Below are 23,356 nucleotides of genomic sequence, written 5' to 3'. Positions count from 1 at the left end.
TGTGGGCGGGGGGGGGGGGTGTATGGAGGGGGAGAGAGTATCTTACAGCCTGAGAGTGTGTCAGTGTCTGTGAGAGCGAGAGGTTATGGTTGGGTATAAGAGCATGAATGTGTATGTATGTGACAGAGTATGTGTGAGATAGAATGGACATGTGACTCTGAGTGAGAGAGGATAACCTCCTAATCCTCGACAATATCAGGGTGACTGGAAATCAAGAGCTCCCATGTATGAACAGCAGGGGCTTTTTAAAATCCTTATTAGTTTTAATTGAAGATTTAGCCAATGAAATTCAGCAATAAAAAAGTCACTAAGTAGGTAAGGTAAAGAATTATTTGTTTTTGCTTTATTAATAAATACAGTACATATATTAAAATTATAACTTTTTGTTATTAATTAGAGCTACAAATATCATAGAATTATGGATTTTTCTAGAAGTGACACACCACCCGAGTTATGCTCGTTTTTTTTAAAATGAATTTTGACACACTGAGCTCAAAAGTTTGGCCATCACTGCGCTACACACACAAACATTTTTTACCAAAAAAGGGGAGGGGTATGGGAGTGGTCTAGGTGGGGCCTGGGTGGGACATGGGCGATCCGGGACTTTAACATGACATGTGCACGTAATTCCATAGAGTGATTCTCAGATCAAGCAGGAATGGGGGTAGGTGTCTGTGTATGTGGGATTCAGTGGGGAAAGCTGTGGACTGGAAGGCTTGCAGGGGTCGTGAGTGGATGGCATGGGGTGGTATATTTGTTGATGGTGTATGTGGTGGGAGGATGGGGAGTTTGTGTGCTGGTGGTGATGGTGTAGGTGGTAAGTGTTATGGGGATACGAGTGGTGTGTGTGTGTGTGTGCGTGCACAGTTTTTCCCCCATGCACTTTCCATGTTCTCCCCTATCTCTCTTCTCCCCACCCATATGGGGATGGTGTGCATTGGTTGTGAAGATCATTTGAGGGTGTGAGTATGAATGGGGGATATTTGAGTGCTGTTGGGAGGTGAATGGAGAGTGAGGTGCTAAGGAGTTTTTGAGCTGGAGGGGTGAGTTTGGTGGTATGTGTTTTGTGAGAGAACCTCCTTTCATCTTTCCCCTACCCTCCCTCTAATTCTGCACCTCCCCCATGTGAGTTAATTTGTGTGCGTTTGTGGGTGAGTGAGAGTGTGTGTGCGTTTGTGGGTGAGTGTGAGAGTATGTGTGTGTTTGTGGATGAGTGTGAGAGTATGTGTGTGTTTGTGGGTGGGTGTGAGAGAGTGTGTGTGTGTGTTGGTGGGAGAGAGTGTGTGTGTGTGTGTTGGTGAGAGAGTGTGTGTGTGTGTTGGTGAGAGAGTGTATGTATATGTACACTTCCCTCCTCTCCATTGCCCTTCCCACTTTGTCTTCCTCCTCTTCCCTTCTCTCCTTCTTTCCATAATTACGGGGTGGGTGTGGAGGGTGAGTAAGGGGGTTGTGAGTCTGGGAGGGTGCATGTTGAGGGGCAGTGAGTTGGCGGGGTGTGCACTGCTGTATATGTGTGTGCTCACGTTCCCCCTCACACTTTCCATTTTGTCTCCTCACCACCTCCTCTGTCCATTGTTTTGTTATTTTATTTTAATTTGTTTTATACTGTGCGATGTTGTCTCTTAGGCTGTCTTGGTATATCTAATAATATGAATGTAATATTGTAAACCACCCTGGCCAATACTAATTGAAAGTGCGGTATGCGGGAATTTCAAATAAATAAATAATGTGTGCGTGGGGCGCATGGCAGGGGAAGGGTGTTTGAGAGTGGTGGGGGTTGGGCTGTGCTGGATTATGAAAGACATTTTTTTTTTTGGGGGGGGGAGGGTATACCCTCGTTCTCCCTTGCACTCTTCATTTTCTCCGCAGTTCTCCCTCTCCGATGTGTGTGGGTGGCATGGAGGGGTTATGTGTCAGGGAGGGGGAACATTACCCTTTCCTCGTCCCTCCCTCGCTTGTGATGTGTGTGTATAGGGGTGACAGTGTTTGTGTAGAAGTGGTGGTGGTAATGTAGGAGGTAGGAGTAGGTTGGTGGTGTGAGGGTGGCTTTTTTTTTTTTTTTTAGGGCGATGTTGGGATGTGTGTGAGAGTTGGAGGGAATGAGGGATGGGGGAATCATTTGCGATGGGGGTGTGCATTGGGGAGAGGGGTGTAAGGGATTATCTGCATTGCTGGCCTTCTGCCAGTCAGGGCCCCACCGTGCACCATGGTCCTGGCTGCCCAGTCCTCCAAACTCTATGGCTTGGAGGACCTACTGGTGGCCATGATCCCAGCCCTGATAGCATTTCAGCCTGCCCACCTTAAACTCTTCTGAGTTCCCTGTACGTACCCGGATCAGTCCAGACAGTGGGTTGAGCCTCCTTTTCCAGCAGATGGAGACAGAGAAAACCTCAAAAGGTATCCTATATCAGGACTGTGCTCTCCTTGTGTCCCTGTAGTATTTCTCTATCTCCAGCAGATGCAGATAGCAGAACCTGTGGTTCCCTTTCTGAACTCCCTGTCTTGTGATTTCGTTGTGGGCCCCCTTCTGTTCCCTGCTTGGTTTTCTGGAGGCCTGACCTGCTCTGGTGGGTGCCTCCTGTGTGCCTATTCTCCTGTTTAAGTCCTACTGGCCACTAGAACCTAAGGGCTCAACCTGAGGGGGGAAGTGGCCAGTCCAGGCAGAAGACCCTGATGCCTGACCATCCCTTTTCTGAGTTCAGTCTGCTCCTACCCTGGGGGTTACCCTAACTGGATCTTGTGCTCTGAGAATGGGTTTGTGATGGGGTGAGGGAGGTAGAGTGGGAAGTGGTGGAGAGGGTGTGTGCACTCTCCCTCTCCACCACTACTCTCATCCTCGCCAGCCCCACCTCTCCCACCTTCTCTGACACTCTTCTCACCTACCCCTTCGCCCTCTCCCTTGGGCTTGGATCTAGTCTTACCACCACTGGTGGGGCTTGGTGTAACCCCCATCAGCCTTTCTTCTGTCACCACCACTTCCTTTACTTGTAGGTCCTTTGAACCCAGCCGGCTCTGCCATCATCTTCCTGGGAACTCTTGCACCTCCCTAGTGGTCAGAAGCCACTCCCACTGCTCTGGGGAGCTTGTTGACACACTCGTATGAGCAGACACGTCAACATGCTCATGCAGAGCCTTTCCATTTTTATAATATAGAGATACTATATAAAAAGAAGAGAAGAGACGGCTGAGGGGGGATATGATAGAAGTCTCTATGATCATGAAAAGACTTGAACGGGTAGATGTGAATCGGTTATTTACTCTTTCGGATAATAGAAGGACTAGGGGGCACTCCATGAAGTTAACATGTGGCATATTTAAAACAAATCGGAGAAAGTTCTTTTTCACTCAACGCACAATAAAGCTCTAGAATTTGTTGCCAGAGGATGTGGTTAGTGCAGTTAGTGTAGCTGGGTTCAAAAAAGGTTTGAATACGTTTCTGGAGGAGAAGTGCATAAACTGCTATTAATCAGGTTGACTTAGGGAAGGGCCCTTGCTTATTACCAGTTTTAGTAGCATGGGATCTGTTTAATGTTTGGATACTTGCCAGGGACTTCTAATTTAAATTGGCCACTGTTGGAAATAGGATGCTGGACTTGATGTAGACTCGGACTGACCCAGCATGGCAACGTCTTATGTTTTTACATAAGAACATACTGGGGTAGATTTTAAAAGAAGCGCGATCAGCCTACTTTTGCTTGCGCATCAGACTCAAGCAAAAGTACGCTGGATTTTAGTAGATACGCGCGGAGCCGCGCGTATCCACTAAAATCCTGGATCGGCGCGCGCAAGGCTATCGATTTTGTATAGCCTGCGCGCGCCGAGCCGCGCTGCCTCCCCCCGTTCCCTCCAAGGCCGCTCCGAAATCGGAGCGGCCTCGGAGGGAACTTTCCTTTGCCCTCCCCTCACCTTACCCTCCCTTCCCCTACCTAACCCACCCACCCGGCCCTGTCTACACCCCCCCCTTACCTTTGTCGGGGGATTTACGCCTCCCGGAGGGAGACGTAAATCCCCGCGCGCCAGCGGGCCTGCTGCGCGCCGGGCCGCAACCTGGGGGCGGGTACGGAGGGCGCGGCCACGCCCCCGGGCCGTAGCCACGCCCCCGTACCTGCCCCCAAAACGCTGCCGACACGCCCCCGGAACGCCGCGACGACCGGGCCCGCCCCCCGACACGCCCCCGACACGCCCCCCTCCGAGAACCCCGGGACTTACGCGAGTCCTGGGGCTCTGCGCGCGCCGGGAGGCCTATGTAAAATAGGCTTCCCGGCGCGCAGGGCCCTGCTCGCGTAAATCCGCCCGGTTTTGGGCGGATTTACGCGAGCAGGGCTCTGAAAATCCGCCCCTTACAGTAGAAGAATTACAAAAGAATTAACATAAAGTTAGTATTTTATGTATTGAGTAAGTGGGCTTTTGAAAATTGCTACAATATATGCCATTTACTTGTCCATAGGCTTTACTCAAGTAAGTGCACTTTATTCAGGTAAATGGCTTTTGAAAATTGCTGCAATAGTAGATACCAGGGGTGGTTCTAAAATGAGGCAGAGTTGAGGAGGCCACCTCGGGCGGCAAAATGTTGAGGCGGCAGAAAGTGCTTCTCCAAAGCACCCCTCTGGTTTTGCCTTACTTGGCATTGCTTAAAGGATAAAGGAAAAAGGGGTGGCACTCTTAATGAAGTGCTGGCGGGGTTCCAACTCCCCCGCCAGCAAGAAGGCCCCGCGCGATGCAGGCTCATTCAAATGACGTGCTGGTGGGGTTCTCACTCCCCACCAGAAGGAAGAAGGCCCATCAATATGAGGTGCTGGTGGGGTTCTCACTCCCCGCCAGAAGGAAGAAGGCCCATCAATATGAGGTGCTGGTAGGGTTCTCACTCCCCGCCAGAAGGAAGAAGGCCCATCAATATGAGGTGCTGGTAGGGTTCTCACTCCCCGCCAGAAGGAAGAAGGCCCATCAATATGAGGTGCTGGTGGGGTTCTCACTCCCCGCCAGAAGGAAGAAGGCCCATCAATATGAGGTGCTGGTGGGGTTCTCACTCCCCGCCAGAAGGAAGAAGGCCCATCAATATGAGGTGCTGGTAGGGTTCCCATTCCCTGCCAGAAGGAAGAAGGCCCATCAATATGAGGTGCTGGTGGGGTTCTCACTCCCCGCCAGAAGGAAGAAGGCCCATCAATATGAGGTGCTGGTAGGGTTCCCATTCCCCACCAGAAGGAAGAAGGCCCATCAATATGAGGTGCTGGTAGGGTTCCCATTCCCCACCAGAAGGAAGAAGGCCCATCAATATGACGTGCTGGTGGGGTTCTCACTCCCCGCCAGAAGGAAGAAGGCCCATCAATATGAGGTGCTGGTAGGGTTCCCATTCCCCACCAGAAGGAAGAAGGCCCATCAATATGAGGTGCTGGTAGGGTTCCCATTCCCCACCAGAAGGAAGAAGGCCCATCAATATGACGTGCTGGTGGGGTTCTCACTCCCCGCCAGAAGGAAGAAGGCCCATCAATATGAGGTGCTGGTAGGGTTCCCATTCCCCACCAGAAGGAAGAAGGCCCATCAATATGAGGTGCTGGTAGGGTTCCCATTCCCCACCAGAAGGAAGAAGGCCCATCAATATGAGGTGCTGGTGGAGTTCCCACTCCCCGCCAGCAAGAAGACCCTGTGCGACGGTGGCGCATGACCGCTCCATATTGTGACTGCAGGTAAGAGAGAGAAAAAGGGAGGGGGTCAGAAGGGAAGGAAAGGCAGAGAGTGTGAGTTAGGAGGTAAGGGAAGGAGGCGAGTGACTAGGAGGAACGGGGAGTGAATGAGAGGGAAGGGCTGGGTGAGGGGGTGAGAGAATTCAAAGGGGCCTGGGAGAAAAATTGTGGATCCCTAAAGGCTAGAGGATGGAAATGAAGAAAAGAGTGCATGGGGGGGGGGGGGGGGGGTAACCTGCTCAGCGCAGCAGTTACTGCCCTTAACAGATGGTATGGGGATTGCTACCCTTAACCAATGCTTTGAGGCAACTGCATGATTGCTCTCCGCTTCAATGGCAGAGGGAAAAAGGGTATTGGATTCAGACAACAACCAACAAGGGCCCCGGCTTTTACGGTCTGAGGTACTGATACACAGACGTAAGGGAAAAAGCACAGGGCAGCTTCTACAGCTAAGTCTATACGCAAAACACGTCATGCCCCACGTCATTGCCTTGAACAGCTCCTTTTGAAAATTACCCCCTCTGAGAATACAGGTTTGCTTGTGCTAAAACTAAAAGAGAATATTACTCTAAGGCCATAGAGACAGCCATAAATAAGCCCTTAGAGTTACTTCATGTAGCGAAATCGTTCACTTTAAAATCAATCGAGCCTGAGCAACCTGTACCAGAGGTCAATGTGTTGGCAGATTATTTTGAACAGAAGGTTGCAAATATTCAAAAACTTTTGGGTACAAACTTAAGAGATCCAGTTCAAGATTGACCTCGTGTAGCTAATATCAGATGGTCACAAGTCCGAGTAGTAACGTAAAAGGAAGTAAAGTAGAGTCACCTCTAACTTAAAGTCCACATCCTTCCCACTTGACCCCTCGCCCCTTTAGGTATGTTAGGGCCACGAGAGATGTGCCATTTCATATCAATCAGGAGATGATTTAACAATCTACTAAAAAGGACTGCAGAGAAAGCAGTCAGAATGGAGAACAAAGTTTCTGTTCCTGAACTTTCTAGCTATACACTGTTGTCGAAACTACCGACCTTGGCTAAAGTTTTAGAGAAAAGTGTATCTGTATGATAATGATATTCTCCATGACAGTCAATTCGGCTTTTGGAAAGCGCCCAACACAGAATTTATTCTTGCTTTCCTTGCTGGATACTTTAGACTGTGGTCGGCAGTGTGGTGGAAGAGGAATTTCAGTTCAACTTGTGTTTCTTCGGTGTCTTTTGACCCTGTCACGTAGCATCCCAATCTCCAGATCAGGTCATCTAGACTGCGCTGGGGTGGTGCTGAAATGGTTTGGCTCGTTTCTAGAGAGAATAGGAAACAAAGAATACAGATTGGCACCAACCACTCCACATGAGACGAAATTTGGTGACCTCCTCCATCTCTTTTGTTCAACCTTTACCTCATTCCATTGGGTCAGATGTGTCCATCACTAGAGCTTAAATATTTTCTTTATGCTGATGATATTCAGCTATATACACCCAGTAGTAAACGTAAAGGGATACCTAAAAACAAATTTGGTGATTATATGACACACGTTAAGTCATGGTTGTCCGCAAATGGACTGGTATTAAATGTCCCAAAAACTAAGCTTATGTGGGTTGGAAATTCTCCCCTAGGGGAGGATGATCAATATATCACCTAGGATGGTGTCCAGCTCCCTATTTTAACTGACGTGCGAAGTGTGGGGATTATACTGGATTCTAAATTAGCATTTAAACCACAAATTTGCCAACTGGTCAACTTGGCCTTTTGTAAGTTGAAAATGTTGTGACCTTTGACATTGCAGCTCTCTGCAGATATGTTTAGAACTGTGCTCCAGTCATTGGAAGTAGGACACGTTGAGGTCGATATTCAAAAGCCATTTAGACGGATAACTGAAAAGTTATCCGTCTAAATGGCAGACTGGTGATACTGAACTCCTTTATAAGTCAGGGGTGTTCCGGAGGCAGGCAGGAGGTGTTTCGGGAATGAGTGTGTGAAAGGGTTTGATGGAAGTATTGAGTTTCACCCCTAGCAGAATTAAAAACTAATACCAGGGAATCCTGCTTGGATGAAAACCCTTTACTTAAATCTCCCTTTTACCCTTCTTGCCTCTAGACAAAAAGTTTACTGTTTAATTTCAGAGATGTGTTTTCTTATCTACTCCAGAACTTCATTTACCAATAATTCATGCAGCACAGCATGCATTTAAAATAAACCAGACAGTTTGTAGTAAAAAATATTTTCTTTATTTCAGATAAAGAAAGATATCAATATTAAAATCTCTAAATGACTCTAAGAAACATTGTTTAAATCTTAACTTTACCAGACTATACCCTACAATCAATGTGACAACCATTAATAGGGTAACTGAAAAGATTAAAATTAGATAGATATCGACCAATGACATTATTTCATTTAATTATTTAATGCATTTCTAATACATATGCCAATCTAGAAACAATAGCAATTAAAGGTTCTCATATGCTTGAATAAATGATTATATCTTTACCAGATATCTGAAGTAGCCCGCTCTTTGTCTCTCTATGTCCACGTGTAAGGAAAAATCCAAAGTCACACACCTTTTTTTTTTTTCTGTGTCTGCTTCTTGTTTTATACCCTAGAAATTCTTTGATGCTTTGATCCTTTGTTAACTGTATTATTTCTCTCAATACATCTATCTTTTAGCCTTTGAAGAAGTTCATTTCTAAAAACCTTGAATAAGGTTCAAACAATGTAATCCATTTCAGAATTTGGAAAATAGGAGTTTTTCTTACCCTGTTTAAAGCGGTGCCCATTTTCCCGGTCTTTTATTTAATGCCAAGGTGTGCCAGGCAAAAACCAATCTTTTAGTCTTTTTAATTCTGAGAGAAGAGAATATGCACGCCTCCCTATCCTAGGATACGCGCCTGAGTAACCAAATGGTTGAGGCTGCTTAAGGCCATAAAATGAAACATTCCTTTCCCACTACAGATAAGGAATTAGTCGTAAACAACTTTTATTTTCTCAAGGTCTGTAAGGGAGGAGCTGAAATGTGTTCAGCAGGGCCCTGACCAAAGTCATGGCTTTTAAAATAAGAAAAGGCATATGGGTATTAATGCTAACATGTCTCTTATGGCTAATTAATTACTGACTACACTGAATATAGGTAATTATCAATAAAGCACAAAATAATAAAATATTTTCTGACAAGTGGAGTTAGCTGCTTAACTAAGGCGGCTAACTCTGGTCATGCCGATTGACCTGCCCTAAAGTTAGCCGCATAAACATATCCGGCTGACTAGCAAAGCATATTCAGCAGTGCAAGCATGCCTGTGAATTTACCCAGCTAGTCAGCCAGATATACTTATGCGGCTAACTTTAGGACAGGTCAGCGGCATGACCAAACTTAGCTGCATAAGTTAAAAGGATAGGATAGGTTTATCCGGCTAACTAGCCAAGCTGCTCAGCAACTGAATACTGGCCCCTTTGATTATTGTGGTACATTGTGGATCGGGCTCTACGGTTAGTTCCACATGCTGCTGCCCATTTATTGTTAGGTTTATCACGTTATTATCACGTCACCCCTGCATTAAGGGACCTACATGTGCTTCTGCTTTTCACAGGAAACCAATTTCAGATGTTGGTGCCTGTACACAACTTTTATAAGGTGAATGTTCCTGTTCTTTAAAAAAAAAAAACAAATAAGGCCTTCAATGGTATGTATTTTCTAGGGCATTGCAGTCTCTGGGCTCCCATTTGTTCCAAGTGCCCACTTTTCAATGCTACATGTGTGAGCAGACCAGGGCTAGGGCCTTCTTTTCTTATTGCCCCAACATTGTGGAATCTGCTTCCCGTGCAGCTGCCCATTTTCGCACCTAAAGCAGGGTATCCAAGGTGTAAATGCTTTTAGAAATTCTCTCCTTACTGAAGAAACAGTTTTCTAGTTGGTGGTGCCAGGCAGAATACGGTTTATAATCTGTGGCAGCTGGATGAAAAAACCATCAGTTTTGGGAAGTCTCTTTATGCTAGAAATCCTCAGCATGTTTTATAGAGTAGCAGGACCCACAGCAGATATTTTTGTGGATCTTCAGAAATGGAGTTGCCCACTTCAGTGTTAAAATGATCCAGAAACTGCTGCTATAGGTTTCTGATGATGATCAGCACAGTAACACCCTTTTTACTTTAGCTCTGCACTGTCAGCTCTGCCTGTGATCACAGCATAATTCTGAGCTCACTTGTACTGAAAATATAAGCTTGGGGATTATTTTTCTAAAAGTATTGTAACAATTTTTTTTTCCTTTTAACAGGTTCCCCCAATGTCAAACCAGATATTTTAATTCGATTTAAGCAAGAGGAATTCAAGACTGAGCCCCAGGGGTGTGAGGAGGAAGAAGAAGACCTGTCCATCACAGGCACATGTGAGGAGCTGCATGAAGCAGGTGATGTAGTTTGTGATGGTCTGGTCCAAAAAATAGCACTCCTCTAATCAAGTCAAAATGAAGCATTCCTCTAATACATTTTTTTTAACAAGCCACCTTGCTAACATAAAGGACCATCAGACATTAGCCCACTTTCTTTATGCTTATATGTAGGCTTTATCTTTCGATCAGAGGACCATAGGTATATAATCAAAGTCCATAATATTTTTTTTTTCTTATTTTTTATCAAACACATCCAAAAGAGTGGTGAGAAAATGGCGACACATGTATGTGATCAAAATACCAAGAAAAGTATTGCCAAACCCTCTAGAACTGTCCTTGAAAGATTCAGATACACACATCAATCTTGTTTTGCAACAGTAGCCTTTAGTGAATTTTGAAAACAGCATAAGCATCAGTAAATGCCTAAGCAGTCAGCCCCGGACACGAGCCGTGTTTAGCTCAAAGGTTGCGTCTGGAGGGGCAATACAATATAAAAATAAAAGCAGACAATTTTTGAGTGATAGAACTACTTACAGCAAAAAGTACAATGTAGGAAAAATAGAAAACACGAGGTAACTATGCTTCATAATTAGAACAAAACAACCTCCCAAAAGTGATTCCAAAAACAAGACAAAAGTTAATAATATAGTAACCCTAAAGAGGATCAAAAAAATGAGTTAAAAAGAACATGTGACAGGCACAGCCATTCACTGGGTAGGAAGGATGCCAAGAAAAAGAACCAAAAAGATGACTGAAATCATGTGGTAGAGGTCGACCAATCAAAGATTATACACAAAGGGACAATGGAAGTATGAATGAAATCACATGACACCGGATAACCAATCACTAAATCCGCAGAAGGGATTTAAATCTAGCCCCTGTAAAAAGCAGCAAAAAATTGGGTGGAAGAAATGGGAAAAAAAATATAAGAGCTCAAAAAAAGCACCAACCGCTCAATCTCTCGATTTCAGGCCCCTCCTCTGGGGCCAAAGACTGCAAGGTATAAATCTACAGTTGTTCCTGGTAAAGATTAATGAGTCAGAAAAATTCGTATGCAGCAAGTACCTCAATTGGAGAAAATCTCAGCTCAGAAATATTTTGATGTGAGAGTAAAGAAGCGTCAACTTTGGATTCTGCTCTTCAACATTCAAACTGTTTTGCCCACATATAGAAGGGGCAAAGGGCACATGATAAAATACCCTATTCCTGTGGAACAACAAACAGAGATGCCAGTTAAAGTATAGGCTTTCCAGTTTACAGGATGTACAAATATAGAAAAGGAATAGGACGAGCTGCAGGCGTTTTAATGGCTCCATGGATGGAGACCCATATTGGCATCGGTGTTTTAAACATTTGGCTTGCAGATCCAAGGCCATCAGTAAGTACTGTAAATTCGTGCCCCAAAGAAATGCGAATTGTGGAACTCATGAATAATGGGATGTGGGAGTAAAACTATAGCTAAAAGTGCTTAAGGATGGAACAATCTTGACCACCTCTTCCCAAAAAAAGGCAAGGCATCAGTTGGGTTATTAGATGTTTCAATAGCAGGGGGAGGTGAAAAGTAAAGGGCTCCCTTAAAAGTGCCCTTGAGCAAACGTGTTGGATAACCCCCATGACAAAAAATGATCTCTCAAGAAGTGCACCTAAGCTGTGATCTGTGCACAAGAAGAGTATAGACAGCGCAGTCTCAGAAATTGTCCGGGGATGTTATCCTGCGGTTAACGATGGAGGATGTACTGGACAATTGATTACCATTCTATAGCAAAGTGTTGTGATCAATTGATTTCCCGAAAATAGTAGTCAAAAAGGTGCCCTCACTGACAGTAATCAGCACATCCAAAAAATGAAACTTGTGAATGATGTCTACAGTATTGGAAGTGCAAATTGGGATCATGGGTATTAAGCCAGTCAAAAAGCATACAAAAATATCCATCCCCAACCACACAACCATGTATCTCAACCAAAGTGGTTTAGGAGCCCAAAGAGATGAATCATATTACCCAAGTGGATACACACAAGCTCCCATTGCGATGTCTGAGTTAATTCTACCCAAAAGTTGTCAGGTGGGAACCTGAGGCCAAAGCAGTTCAAACAGTGGTGATGGCATCCTCCTGAGCAATATTCAAATATAATGATTCAGCATCTAAAATCACAAGAAAAAAACATCTGATTCAACATTGTAATTAAATGCCCAGAGTCCCAGACAAAGAACAGACTCACAGATGGAAGACCCTTTCCACAAATATTGACAAGGCTGTAAAAGAGAGCCTTTCCCTGAAACTCTGGGTCACCCGGGGGCATCTGAAAGTGATTTGGGAATTTTGGGAAGCACGTTACACCCAGGAATGATTGAGTAGCCTGCCGAGCTATGAGGTAATGATGATCCGGTCCAGACTGAACCAGTGAAGCTCAGGAGGCCCATCCGACAGGAGCTTATAACAGCAAGAGTCAGAAAGCTGCCTCTGAATGTCAGAAATAGAAATGTTGGCAGAAAGGGACCAAAATGGTCCATCCAGTCTGCCCAGCAAGCCTCGCGTGGTAGTATCCGCTGCACCGTGCAGGTTATCCAGCATTTCTCTTGAGGGTAGTGACTGCTGCTCCATGCAGTTACTCCCAAGCCTTACGATAACCCATAAAAATTTACTGCTAGCAACATTTTTACTGGGGGATGAGCCTTCCTGAAAATTCAGACAGTGCTACTTCACGGGCTTTGCTTATGGACTTGGCCATAGAAGCAGTCCTGTGTTTTTTTCCCCTTACGTCTGCACATCGGTTTCCCAGACAGTAAAAGTCGGGACCCTCGTTGGTTGCTGCCTGAATCTAATTCCCCTTTTCTCCCTACCACAGAAGCAGAGAGCAATGATGGAGTTGCATCAACAGGATCATGGCTTATTGGTTAAGGGTAGTCACCGCCACACCAGCAAGTTACCCCCTGTGGGAAATATGCGCTTGCCAGCAAGCCATTTCATCAGGGTTAAACACTAACTTCCCTTCTCCCTGACATTTGCCTGAATAAAAGCATCACTTGTGCTTAAGTCTCTGCCTAGGAGAGGATACCTGACTTCATGTATTTCTCTGGCTTATAATTAATCCTGTTAGCCTGAAAGAAGGGCTGGGTGTTCCCTAGTCAGAGGCAGGACAAAGTCAGGAGGTATAGATTTCAGCAGCCAATGATATGATCCGTGCACACCCCCTGAGCCAAAGCCAATGGTGTAATGACTCTTCTGTTGCTATGGGAAAGTAGCCAATCATGTAATGACACATCATCTGCCTTTGTATGAATGTACAATAAAAGGAAGAGGCTCGGGAGGTCAAACTCTCTTTGCCCTCTTTGCCTTCCCTCCTCCTGCCTGCCATGAATGCTGCTGTCTGATGCCTCTTCATTACTCCTACATGTGGTGACCCGCGCCGTGATGCTCCCTGCTCACTCGGCTGGAACAGCCTAGGTAGCTACCATAGCAGCAGAATTTTGCTCCCTAATCGTAAGTAATTTTTCAGCAAATCTGCTCCCAACAATCGTGAGTATGGGGGGAAATCTGTCAGCTAAGCAGACGTGTCATGCAAGAAAGCTGCAGAAAATAATCAAGAATCATTATTTTGTCACCAGGGGGGAAATAGCGCAAGTCAGAATAGGGGATTTAGAAGAATTGATAAGTGAAATAGCTTGCCGCTGCCCATGGTATTCAATAGAGGCTGGAACTCTGAATATCCAGGACTGGATTTTAATAGGCAATAGTCTTCATACAGCTCCAAGAGCTCCCATCAAGCAATTATTAATTTGGCAAAAATGTACAGAAGCCATCGAATGCAAAGAAAAAAAAGGTTTAAAAACAGCAGTTTCAAACCATGTGCCTTTAGAAGCAGGCAGACATACCCTTCCCCCATCTTCTCAGTCTTCCTCAGAGCCAGCAAATTCTTTGTATCAGCTCTCCATAACCACACCCAAACTAGTTCACACCTTCCCCATTTCTTCAGAAAAGCAGTCCTTGAGAACAATAGAGCCACCACCTGGCCTGGGTGGGGCGATTAGCATTGAATTTCAGCAGAAACTGCAGAAAGAAAACCTTACAGAAACAGAATTATTAGAAGGACTTCAAGCCTTCCCCATCTCAGAAAAGAACCATGAACAAAGGGGGACAGAAAATGAAATAGAACATCTGGGGACACACACTCACATGGCTCCTGTGGCTTCCTCTGCATCCACCTCAGAGAAAATGCCCCAGGAAATAGAAAACACTGAGGTCAGAAAAACTAGCTTTCCTCCATCTTGCCTGCAAGCCCTTCCCCCACCAACCACCATGGGATTTCACCTAGAACATGGAAATCTCACAAGAGAGGAATTATTGAAAGGGATTCAAGCCCTTCCCATTACAGAAAGAAACAAAGAACTAGGTGTGGCAGCAATAGAGTTGAGTGCCATGTGCAGTGACTATGCCCCCAGGTCTTCAAAGAGATCAGGGTGTAAAATCTTGGGCATGCGTTACAAGCAAAGAAAATATCATTATGAAAAAAAGGATTTAATTAGACTCCTGCGTTACAAGCAAAGAAAATATCACTATGAAAAAATTGATTTAATTATACACTTCAATGACCTCTTGCAGAACAGATTAGGCAAAGTAACTGTGCAGACAGTACAAAATTGGAAAAAATGGTTTCTATTAGTATTTTAATTCAGTTACAAAAAATCTGCATACTCTGAGAGTATTTCCCCCACACAAAGTGTATGCAGAGCTTATGTTAAAAACTGTACTGAGATTTGAATAATATTCTGTGTAAATTACATGTGAAAGTTTCCCTTTTGCAAAGTTTATTTGGCTCACATTTAAAAATGACTCCATTTCTCTGAGATTTAAGTTTATAAGCAATTGCTTGAATTGCCAGCGCTCAGATTCTTATTGCAATTTTCTCTACAGGAGAAAAATAGTATCTGTCTGCAAAGAATCAGCAAATCCTGGGCCAGCCATTGTCTGTGGTCATTTGTTAAACAAAGCTATCTTTAAGTTTCTATTGACTGAAGGATTAACTCCTTGGGTGTAGTTCTTTTCTTTTGAGAAACACTGCTCCTCCCCCCCTTTTTCTGTAACTCTTGCTAGCCACTCATGGGGGAGGGAGGGAGAACTTTTGAAAAGAAAGAAAAAAACCTGGACTTAGTACTGCAGTTTCTCTCTCTAGTTTCTATATTTGTTATAACTAATACTTTTCTTTAACTGTGCTTGCAGCTTTCAAAGGGGGGCACGAGACAGTTCAGATATCCTGCTGATCCAAATCTTTTCCCTCAACCTTCAATGCATTACTACACTAGCCCTTCATCTGTTATTAATCCTTTTAATACTTTCGAACTTTAGCATGCAGCAGACAGAGCTGAGCAAACAGCGTGTTTAATTTCCTATTCTAATAATTATAAGAAGAAATTCTATTCTGATATTCCACATTGAATTTAAGCTCAGAGTATTATTGATTGCAACCTGGAACAATAGTTGCAATCTATAATGTAATGATGAGGTCTCCACTAGGAGGCGCTATGTTATTCTACAAGTTATATTATATTATTGTTTTAATAATTCTGTTGTATAATAGTTTTTATTTTTCAGGCCTACAGACCTTCTGTATTAAGGACACTTCAGTTTTATTTTCTTTTTCACAAATTTATACAGAATTCTGAACCTTATAATTTTTACTGACAGAGGTTGCTACATCTAAAGCAATCCCTCCCAAGCCTTTTCTTGCAAATCCAAATTGATTTTATTAAATTGATTGATAGAATTGATTTCTTCAAAGTTAAAAAAGTAAGAATTTCACTTTAATCCTTACCTTAATAAATTTTTGCTGTATGCCAGTTTTTAATATTTTCAAGATTGACACTGCCATGAGGAGATGTGAAGATGAACACTTTGCAGTTTATTTTAACATTTTTCTAAACACCTTTTGACTTTTGATTTTTGATCCTTGATCTAATTTTGTTTTTGATAACTTTTTGATAAGATTTTTAGCTCATATTATGTGTTATCTGTAGTCTGTCTTGATGCCAAGAAGACTATGAATGAATATGGATGAATGTGTCAGTTTTGTGTAAATTAATATTTGCAAGATGAATGAATATATGTCAGTCTTGTGTAACATATGTTTAATGTAATGTCTAATATACTTGTCATTTGATTCTGCTTACTGCAAATGACTTTTCCTTTAAATGATTAATTTACATTTATTGCTATTTTACTGAATGAAGATTGATCACTGCATAAAAACTTTCTTGATAATGGGGTTACCCTCTTTTCTGAAAACTAAAAATGGCCCTGCTTACTGCAGCCATTCCTTTGCATGAATTTTGTCAATAATTGAACATTAAATACTTATTTGGCATCCCCTACAACACCACAGGGCAAGCCATTGTGGAGAGAGCAAATCATACCCTTAAGAGCTCTGGACCAAACAAAAAGAAAAAAGGGGGATTGCCCCTGGATTTTCCCCTAAACAGGATTGGCTGAACAAAGTATTGTTTTAAATCACTTAAAATAAATTTAAGACCACAGCCATGAGTAATCATTATGGGACTAGGGTTAGTCACCCACAGCCATCAGTTTTGTATAGAATATTTAATGTCTGGTATGGTCCCGTTCCCTTAAAATGGGGAACGAGGATATGTTTCTCTGCTTGCTTCCACAGGTATCAAGCCGTGGAAAGATGGAAAGGTGTCCAGGTCTACAGGACCCGATCCCAAACTTCTCCCTGAGCCTCCACAGCCCTCAGAAGGACAGAGACCGGACTCCTTGCAAAAAGCAGCACCACATGACCTGGGGACAGATCAAGGCCCTATCCAACCAATCTGCACAACTCTTAGAACAGCAAGGCCTTGAGAAAACTCCAGAGAACTTATTAGCCGCTTTTTCTTGCCTGAATGCCAACTCATTAACAATTGTGTTCTGCATCCTCATCCTTTGCCTTATTTCTCCAGCTATGGCGATTTCAGAACAAGGACTCTGACAGAACAACATGTACATCCTCTGCACAGAACTTTTCACACCTGTTGAATCGAACAGACTGTTGGATCTGCACACATATGCCAACCCAAGCCTGCGGAGAACTACTGATACATGCTGTACCATTTAACCTTACAGTATGGACTAATTATCCTTTACAGAGAGGTTTTCATTACTTCTCCAGTGGTAATACCATACTACACATTGGTAGCTGTATTCAAGAGACTGCCGCTCTTTGTTGGGACTATGATACAGGGGATGGGAAAGGAATTCAGGTGGGAAATATCCATATTGTAACCGAACATTTGTATTAATCACTGAACACTTGCATAGTTATACCATATATGTATGCAATTGGCAGATTTCAGGATGTGCAGTGGGAGACCCAAGCAGGTACAGAAAGTATAGAGGGGATGAAAGATTTACCCTTTGTAGTTATATAGCCCAAATGATAACCAATGACATGTCCACTAATCTGTTAGGAAACATATGGATGTTATGTGGGCGTAGAGCATATATGTACATTTCCCCAAGATGGAGAGACAGATGCACTTTAGGCTACATCCTTCCCTCATACTATGCAGTCATAAAAATTTACCCAAAGCAAGGCTCCGTAACAAAAGGGAGGCGATAAATAATCCCATAGAAAAGTATACAGAAACTCAGATAGCTAGAAGCCTGTTTCCCCCAATGGGGACAGCTATGAATTACAGAGACTTACACATCCTAGCTAACTGGACGACTGCCATATTTAATCAGACAGTCCATGCATTAAAACTACTCACAACAGAAGTCTCTCAGATTAGAGAAGTAGCATTACAGAACAGCTATACCTTAGAAGCTATTTTAGCCTTAAAGGATGGTGTTTGTGCATTAATTGGATCTCATTGCTGTGTGTACATATCAGACTATAAAGCAAACCTCACACATACCACAGAGCAGATAGAAACCATGGTTGCTGATGCACCACTTTCAGACAGAATACCAACTTCTCCATGGGACTGGCTATGGTCCTGACTCCCTGATATTTCTGGTCTCAAAAGGGGTGATTTCTTATTATAATTACTGTAATTATCTTAATTATTTGCCTGTGATGCTGTATTCAGTGCATACCCAACCCTCATATCCATATTGAAACCTTGCTCTCAGCCCGGATACAAAGATGTCTTGTAAGATGCCTAATAGGGAATCCGGAGCCCTGCAGAGTTGGCACACCACCTGCACCTGCTCTGGGTGATATGGAGATTCAGAAGCTCATCGGCAGCTGGCACACCACGCCGAATCAGCTTTCTTCTCTCCATAATCCCCCTTCCCCTATTTCCAACCCATACCAAGACATAACAGATTTCAGTAAGGGTCTAAAGCTTTACTGAGCTGCCCTAAACAAAAACAGAAAGGGTGAGATGTGGGAAATATGCGCTTGCCAGCAAGCCATTTCATCAGGGTTAAACACTAACTTCCCTTCTCCCTGACATTTGCCTGAATAAAAGCATCACTTGTGCTTAAGTCTCTGCCTAGGAGAGGATACCTGACTTCATGTATTTCTCTGGCTTATAATTAATCCTGTTAGCCTGAAAGAAGGGCTGGGTGTTCCCTAGTCAGAGGCAGGACAAAGTCAGGAGGTATAGATTTCAGCAGCCAATGATATGATCCGTGCACACCCCCTGAGCCAAAGCCAATGGTGTAATGACTCTTCTGTTGCTATGGGAAAGTAGCCAATCATGTAATGACACATCATCTGCCTTTGTATGAATGTACAATAAAAGGAAGAGGCTCGGGAGGTCAAACTCTCTTTGCCCTCTTTGCCTTCCCTCCTCCTGCCTGCCATGAATGCTGCTGTCTGATGCCTCTTCATTACTCCTACACCCCCATGCAATATTTTCTTGATTTCCATCCTTTAGGGATCCACAGTGTTTCTCCCATGCCCATTTGAATTATTTGACTGTTTCTGTCTTCACCTCCTCCTCTGGAAGGGCATTCCAGGCATCCATCACTCTCTCCATGAAGAAATATTTTCTGATGTTGGTTCTGCGACATCGTCCCTGGAGTTTCATTCTAGTTCTACTGATTTCTTTGCAACAAAAAAAGTTTGACGTTTGTACATCATTAAAACCTTTCTGGTATCTGAAGATCTGTATCACATCGCCCCTGCACCTCCTCTCCTCCAGGGTCTACATATTCAGATCCTTCAGCCTCTCATCATATGTTTTTTTGATACTGACCCCACACCATTTTGGTCGCCTTTCTCTGCTCCTGTCTCTATCCTTTTTGAGATAAGGGCTCCAGAACTGAGCACAGTACTCAAGGTGAGGTCTCACCAAGGACCTGTACAAGAGCATCACTACCTCCTTTTTCTTGCTGGTTATTCCTCTCTCTATGCAGCCCAGCATTCTTCTGGCTTTAGCTATCACCTTGTCACATTGCTTCGCCATCTTCAGATCGCCAGAAACCATCACCCCAAGATCCCGGTCTTGGTCTGTGCACATCAGCCTCCTCCCCCCCTCCCCCAGTCACATACAGCTCTTTTGGATTACCGCATCCCAGATGCATGACTCTGCACTTCTTGGCATTGAATCCCAGCTGCCAAATCTTCGACCACTCTTCCAGCTTTCTTAAATCCCGTCTCATTCTCTCTACTCCTTCAGGCGTGCAGATCTTGGTGTCATCCGCAAATAGACAAACTTTACCTTCTGTCCCTTCCGCATTGTCGCTTACAAAGATATTGAACAGAACCGAACCCAATACCCATCCTTGTGGCACTGCACTTAACATGGCTCTTTCTTCATTACCATTTGTTTGAGCAGAGCACCTTGGAGGGCATCCATTATCTCTCTAGTTCTCGTAGATTCTGCAGAAGGGATACGTCAGTGGATTAAAATCTCCAATGAGCAGCACTTCTCCCTTCCGCCCCATCTTTTGGATGTCGTCAATCAGATCTCTGTCCAGCTCTTCTGTCTGAATTGGAGACCTGTAGACCACACCGATGTAAATGTAAACTTCTTCATCTTATTTTTTTTTAAATAGCCATAATGCTTCTTCTCTACCCCATGTCGCTTGCCTTTCAATTGCTTGGATATTGTGTTTGACATAAAGCACTACTCTTCCCCCTTTCCTGTCCTCTCTGTCCTTCCTTAATAATTTGTAGCCTGGGATGGCCGTATCCCAGTCATGTGACCAATAAGCAGACCAATCCAAGAGCACAGAGCCCCTTCCTTTGTCCATTGGTCTTATGACAACATTCAGAGGTCGATAATGGAGGTTTGGCTGGACCTGGAGGACACCAGTGGGGACTTTTGAGTCACTATGGCTATGTCCATGGAAGACGGATGCTCAAAGATATACAGCTTGATCTTCAGGAATTGAAAAGAAACTTGCAAATGCACTTGTCTTAAAAGCCCTGTTTGTGTTCAGTCACTGAAATATTGTCTGCTTCTATTATCCGATTGTCCCTCTCGACACAGTCTTTGAGTGAAACAGGGACCTTGTTGGGGGACTTGCTGTTTGATGCTGTTTTCCAAATTCACTAAAGAATTTTGCAAAAGAAGACTGATACGAGCATTTGAATCTTTTGTGGAGTGCTAGAGGGTTTGGCATTACCTTTCTTATTTTTATGCGGTTGAAAGCATTTATCTTAAATAGCACATAAGAGGACAAGGTAGAAATGCCCGACACTGGCCATGTTTTGAATCACCGGTATCAGGGGAGTCTTTGCTTGACATTGAAAGCCACAGCTACAGGCAACCATATTGAGCCTTCTTTAGAGAAAGTGATTGATTTTTCTCTTGATGATCTGATGCAGACATTTCTTACATGCTAGAGAAACTCCCCCGTACCACACAGGGAGAATGAGACATTAAATCAAGACCTCTGACTTCTAACCTGTGTTGCCTGGATAATCTATTTGTTCTGTTTCTATTATTTCTGCTTTTCTCTTTCATATTCGCATCTCTCTGCTTCTTATTTTTATTCCTTTCTCTTCCCGTCTTTCATTCTCCACCTACAGCCCATCTCTTTCCATAGGCGGCAACTCCGTTCCCTCTCCAGTCTTTATTCTTCGCTTTCTCTGCTTTGTTTTCTCCATCTTGTCATAGTTTGGCTGGCTGGATAAAGGGGATTTTTCCCAATAGGAGCAGCAGAGGACTTTAGGGCAGAGCAGGGCAGGATTTTCCGCCTGGCCAGCCACCTCCCCCTTGGGTTGAGGCCGCAAGTCCTGGTGGCTGTCGGGACTTTCTCGGAGTAGTATGAGGCAGGCCGGAGTCGGGGCTGGCAGTAGTCAGGCAAGGTTGGCATTCAGGCACAAGGTTGAGGCAGGCAGAAGACAAGTGAGGCTCAAGGGCCAGAGGCAGTCCGAGTCAGCAGTGAGGATCCGTATAAGGGGGGCTGGCTAGAACAGCAAAGTGAGCAAGACTGGAGGCACCGAAAGACAAGACAGGGAACAAATAGACCAGGACAGTGTACAGGAATACATAGAGGGGGGATAAGCCGGTAAAGGCCTACACAAGATGCAGGAGGCCACTGGGATGCCCATAGGGAACAAGACAAGGGCAGGACAGGAACACAAAGGTAAGACAAAGTAAACACAAAAACAGGTTAACAGGGAGCAAGATAGACAAGGTATCTGTAAGACAGGCAAGAGGCCTAAACAGGCCAAAAGGATTGGCAAGGCAGGATGGCTAAGGAGGCCACAGGGCAAGGCAAGAAGGCCAAGGCAGCCAAAGGCGAGGCCTCAAGGGCTAAGAAGTAATAAAACCAGGAGGGCCAGAGCAAGGAGCCGAGGTGACTCAATGATGAGGCACCGAGTGCAGGGAATGGCAGGATTAATTAGGGCAGGGCTTGCTGAGTCAAACGGGCATCAAGGAGGTGGCTAGTGCAGGTGTGGGCATGGCTCGGTGAGGGCCTCTGCTGGTGGGAGGGCTGCCTAGCAGCCAGACTTGCTACATATCCCTTCCTATGTTTTATCTCTCCCTTCCCTTCATCTTCTTCCACCTGTTCTCTCTCCTCCCCTAGCAGTTTCCAACCATCCATCCTTCCATCCCTCAGTCTTTGTGACCTTTCTCAGTGATATTCCAAGTTCCCAGCCTTTTCTCCCTCCCAAAGCTTATGGTTTTATTTTTCCGTGAGCCAAGCAGCGCTGGCAGGCAGGATGGCCCGTCTGGAAGTCAGGAGGAAAGGAGATAGGAGGGAAGGACACAGGAAGGCCATGCTGAGATCAGAGTGAAGCAGGATAACTCACAGTGGAAGCAGGAAGGCCCACACTAGAAACAGTTAGAGGCAAGAGGGAGATAGTGGGAATTCCTCAGCAAATGGCAGATTCTACTCTAGTTTTCATTATCATGGGTAAAGTTCCCTGTCATGGTTTCTTTCCCAAGCTACAGAAGGACTTTAAGTCCTGCCACCAGGATACTTAATTTTTCTGAGCTCACAGTATTCTCATCATCTCACTTTCATTCAAGTGGTGCTGAAGATGTTTTCCAGTTTTCTAACAGGCAGCCAAGGTCATAGTCCTGACTCCTGAAAAAAAAACAACAACTTCACGCTAGTGACCAGCTGGAGGGAGGAGAGGGAGGATACTGATAGCAAGAGTAGTGCGAAAAATATTCTTTCGTTACAAGACACTCCGTCTGCTGTGGAGTATTTCATAGTCTTACATATAAAGGGTGAATTTTATTATTGACTCAGTTAAATGTTTAGAACTCCGTTGGCTTTTAAGTTGACAGGTCCTATCTCCCTTCTAAATTTTGACCAAACATTGCTGGCAAAAATATTGGCTGTCATTTTGCCTTTTCTAATTGCCCCAGGGCAAGTTGGCTTTGTCCGTAAGCGCTACGCGTTAACCAACATTCGTAAGGTGCTCAATGCAATGGCACTGTGCGGGAGAGCGGAAGAACCCTACTTAGTGGTCAGCTTCGACGCGGAAAAAGCTTTTGACAGGGTTGAGTGGGAATACCTATTCCATTGCCTGAGAGATATGGGTATAGAGGGGCTGTTCTATGATGCCATACAACTGTTATACAAGCACCCTATGGCTGTTATTGCCACGAATGGAGCCCACTCGAGCCCTTTCCCAATTTACAGAGGAACTAGACAGGGGTGCCCCCTCGCCCCTTTGCTTTTTATTTTAACTATGGAGCCTCTCCTGCTTTTGATCCAGTCTACTAACTCGATAAGAGGGGTCAAATTTTGCGACACAATTTTCTAATATGTGGCCTTTGCTGACGATATCTTAGTATTCCTGACGGACCCTCAGCGCTCCCTATCACGTTTACTGTTAGTTTTTCAGGAGTACGGAGCCTTCTCTGGTCTTTGCTTAAATCGG

The 23,356-nt window shown here is 44.4% G+C and overlaps 1 protein-coding gene across 2 annotated transcripts in view; it reads left to right on the top strand.

Moving 5' to 3' along the window:
* The window catches only part of LOC115085916 (gastrula zinc finger protein XlCGF26.1-like), a 41,238-nt gene that overhangs the window by 12,392 nt on the left and 5,490 nt on the right, over positions 1-23,356 (top strand). For both annotated transcript variants that reach the window (XM_029592454.1, XM_029592455.1), the window contains exon 5: positions 9,950-10,081. In XM_029592454.1, coding sequence (XP_029448314.1) covers positions 9,950-10,081 — 132 coding nt within the window. The remainder of the gene's footprint in view (positions 1-9,949; positions 10,082-23,356) is intronic.

The sequence above is a fragment of the Rhinatrema bivittatum genome, chromosome 2, assembly GCF_901001135.1.
Source record: "Rhinatrema bivittatum chromosome 2, aRhiBiv1.1, whole genome shotgun sequence".
Classification (NCBI taxonomy): Eukaryota; Metazoa; Chordata; class Amphibia; order Gymnophiona; family Rhinatrematidae; genus Rhinatrema; species Rhinatrema bivittatum.
This window is presented reverse-complemented; position numbering and strand designations above follow the sequence as displayed.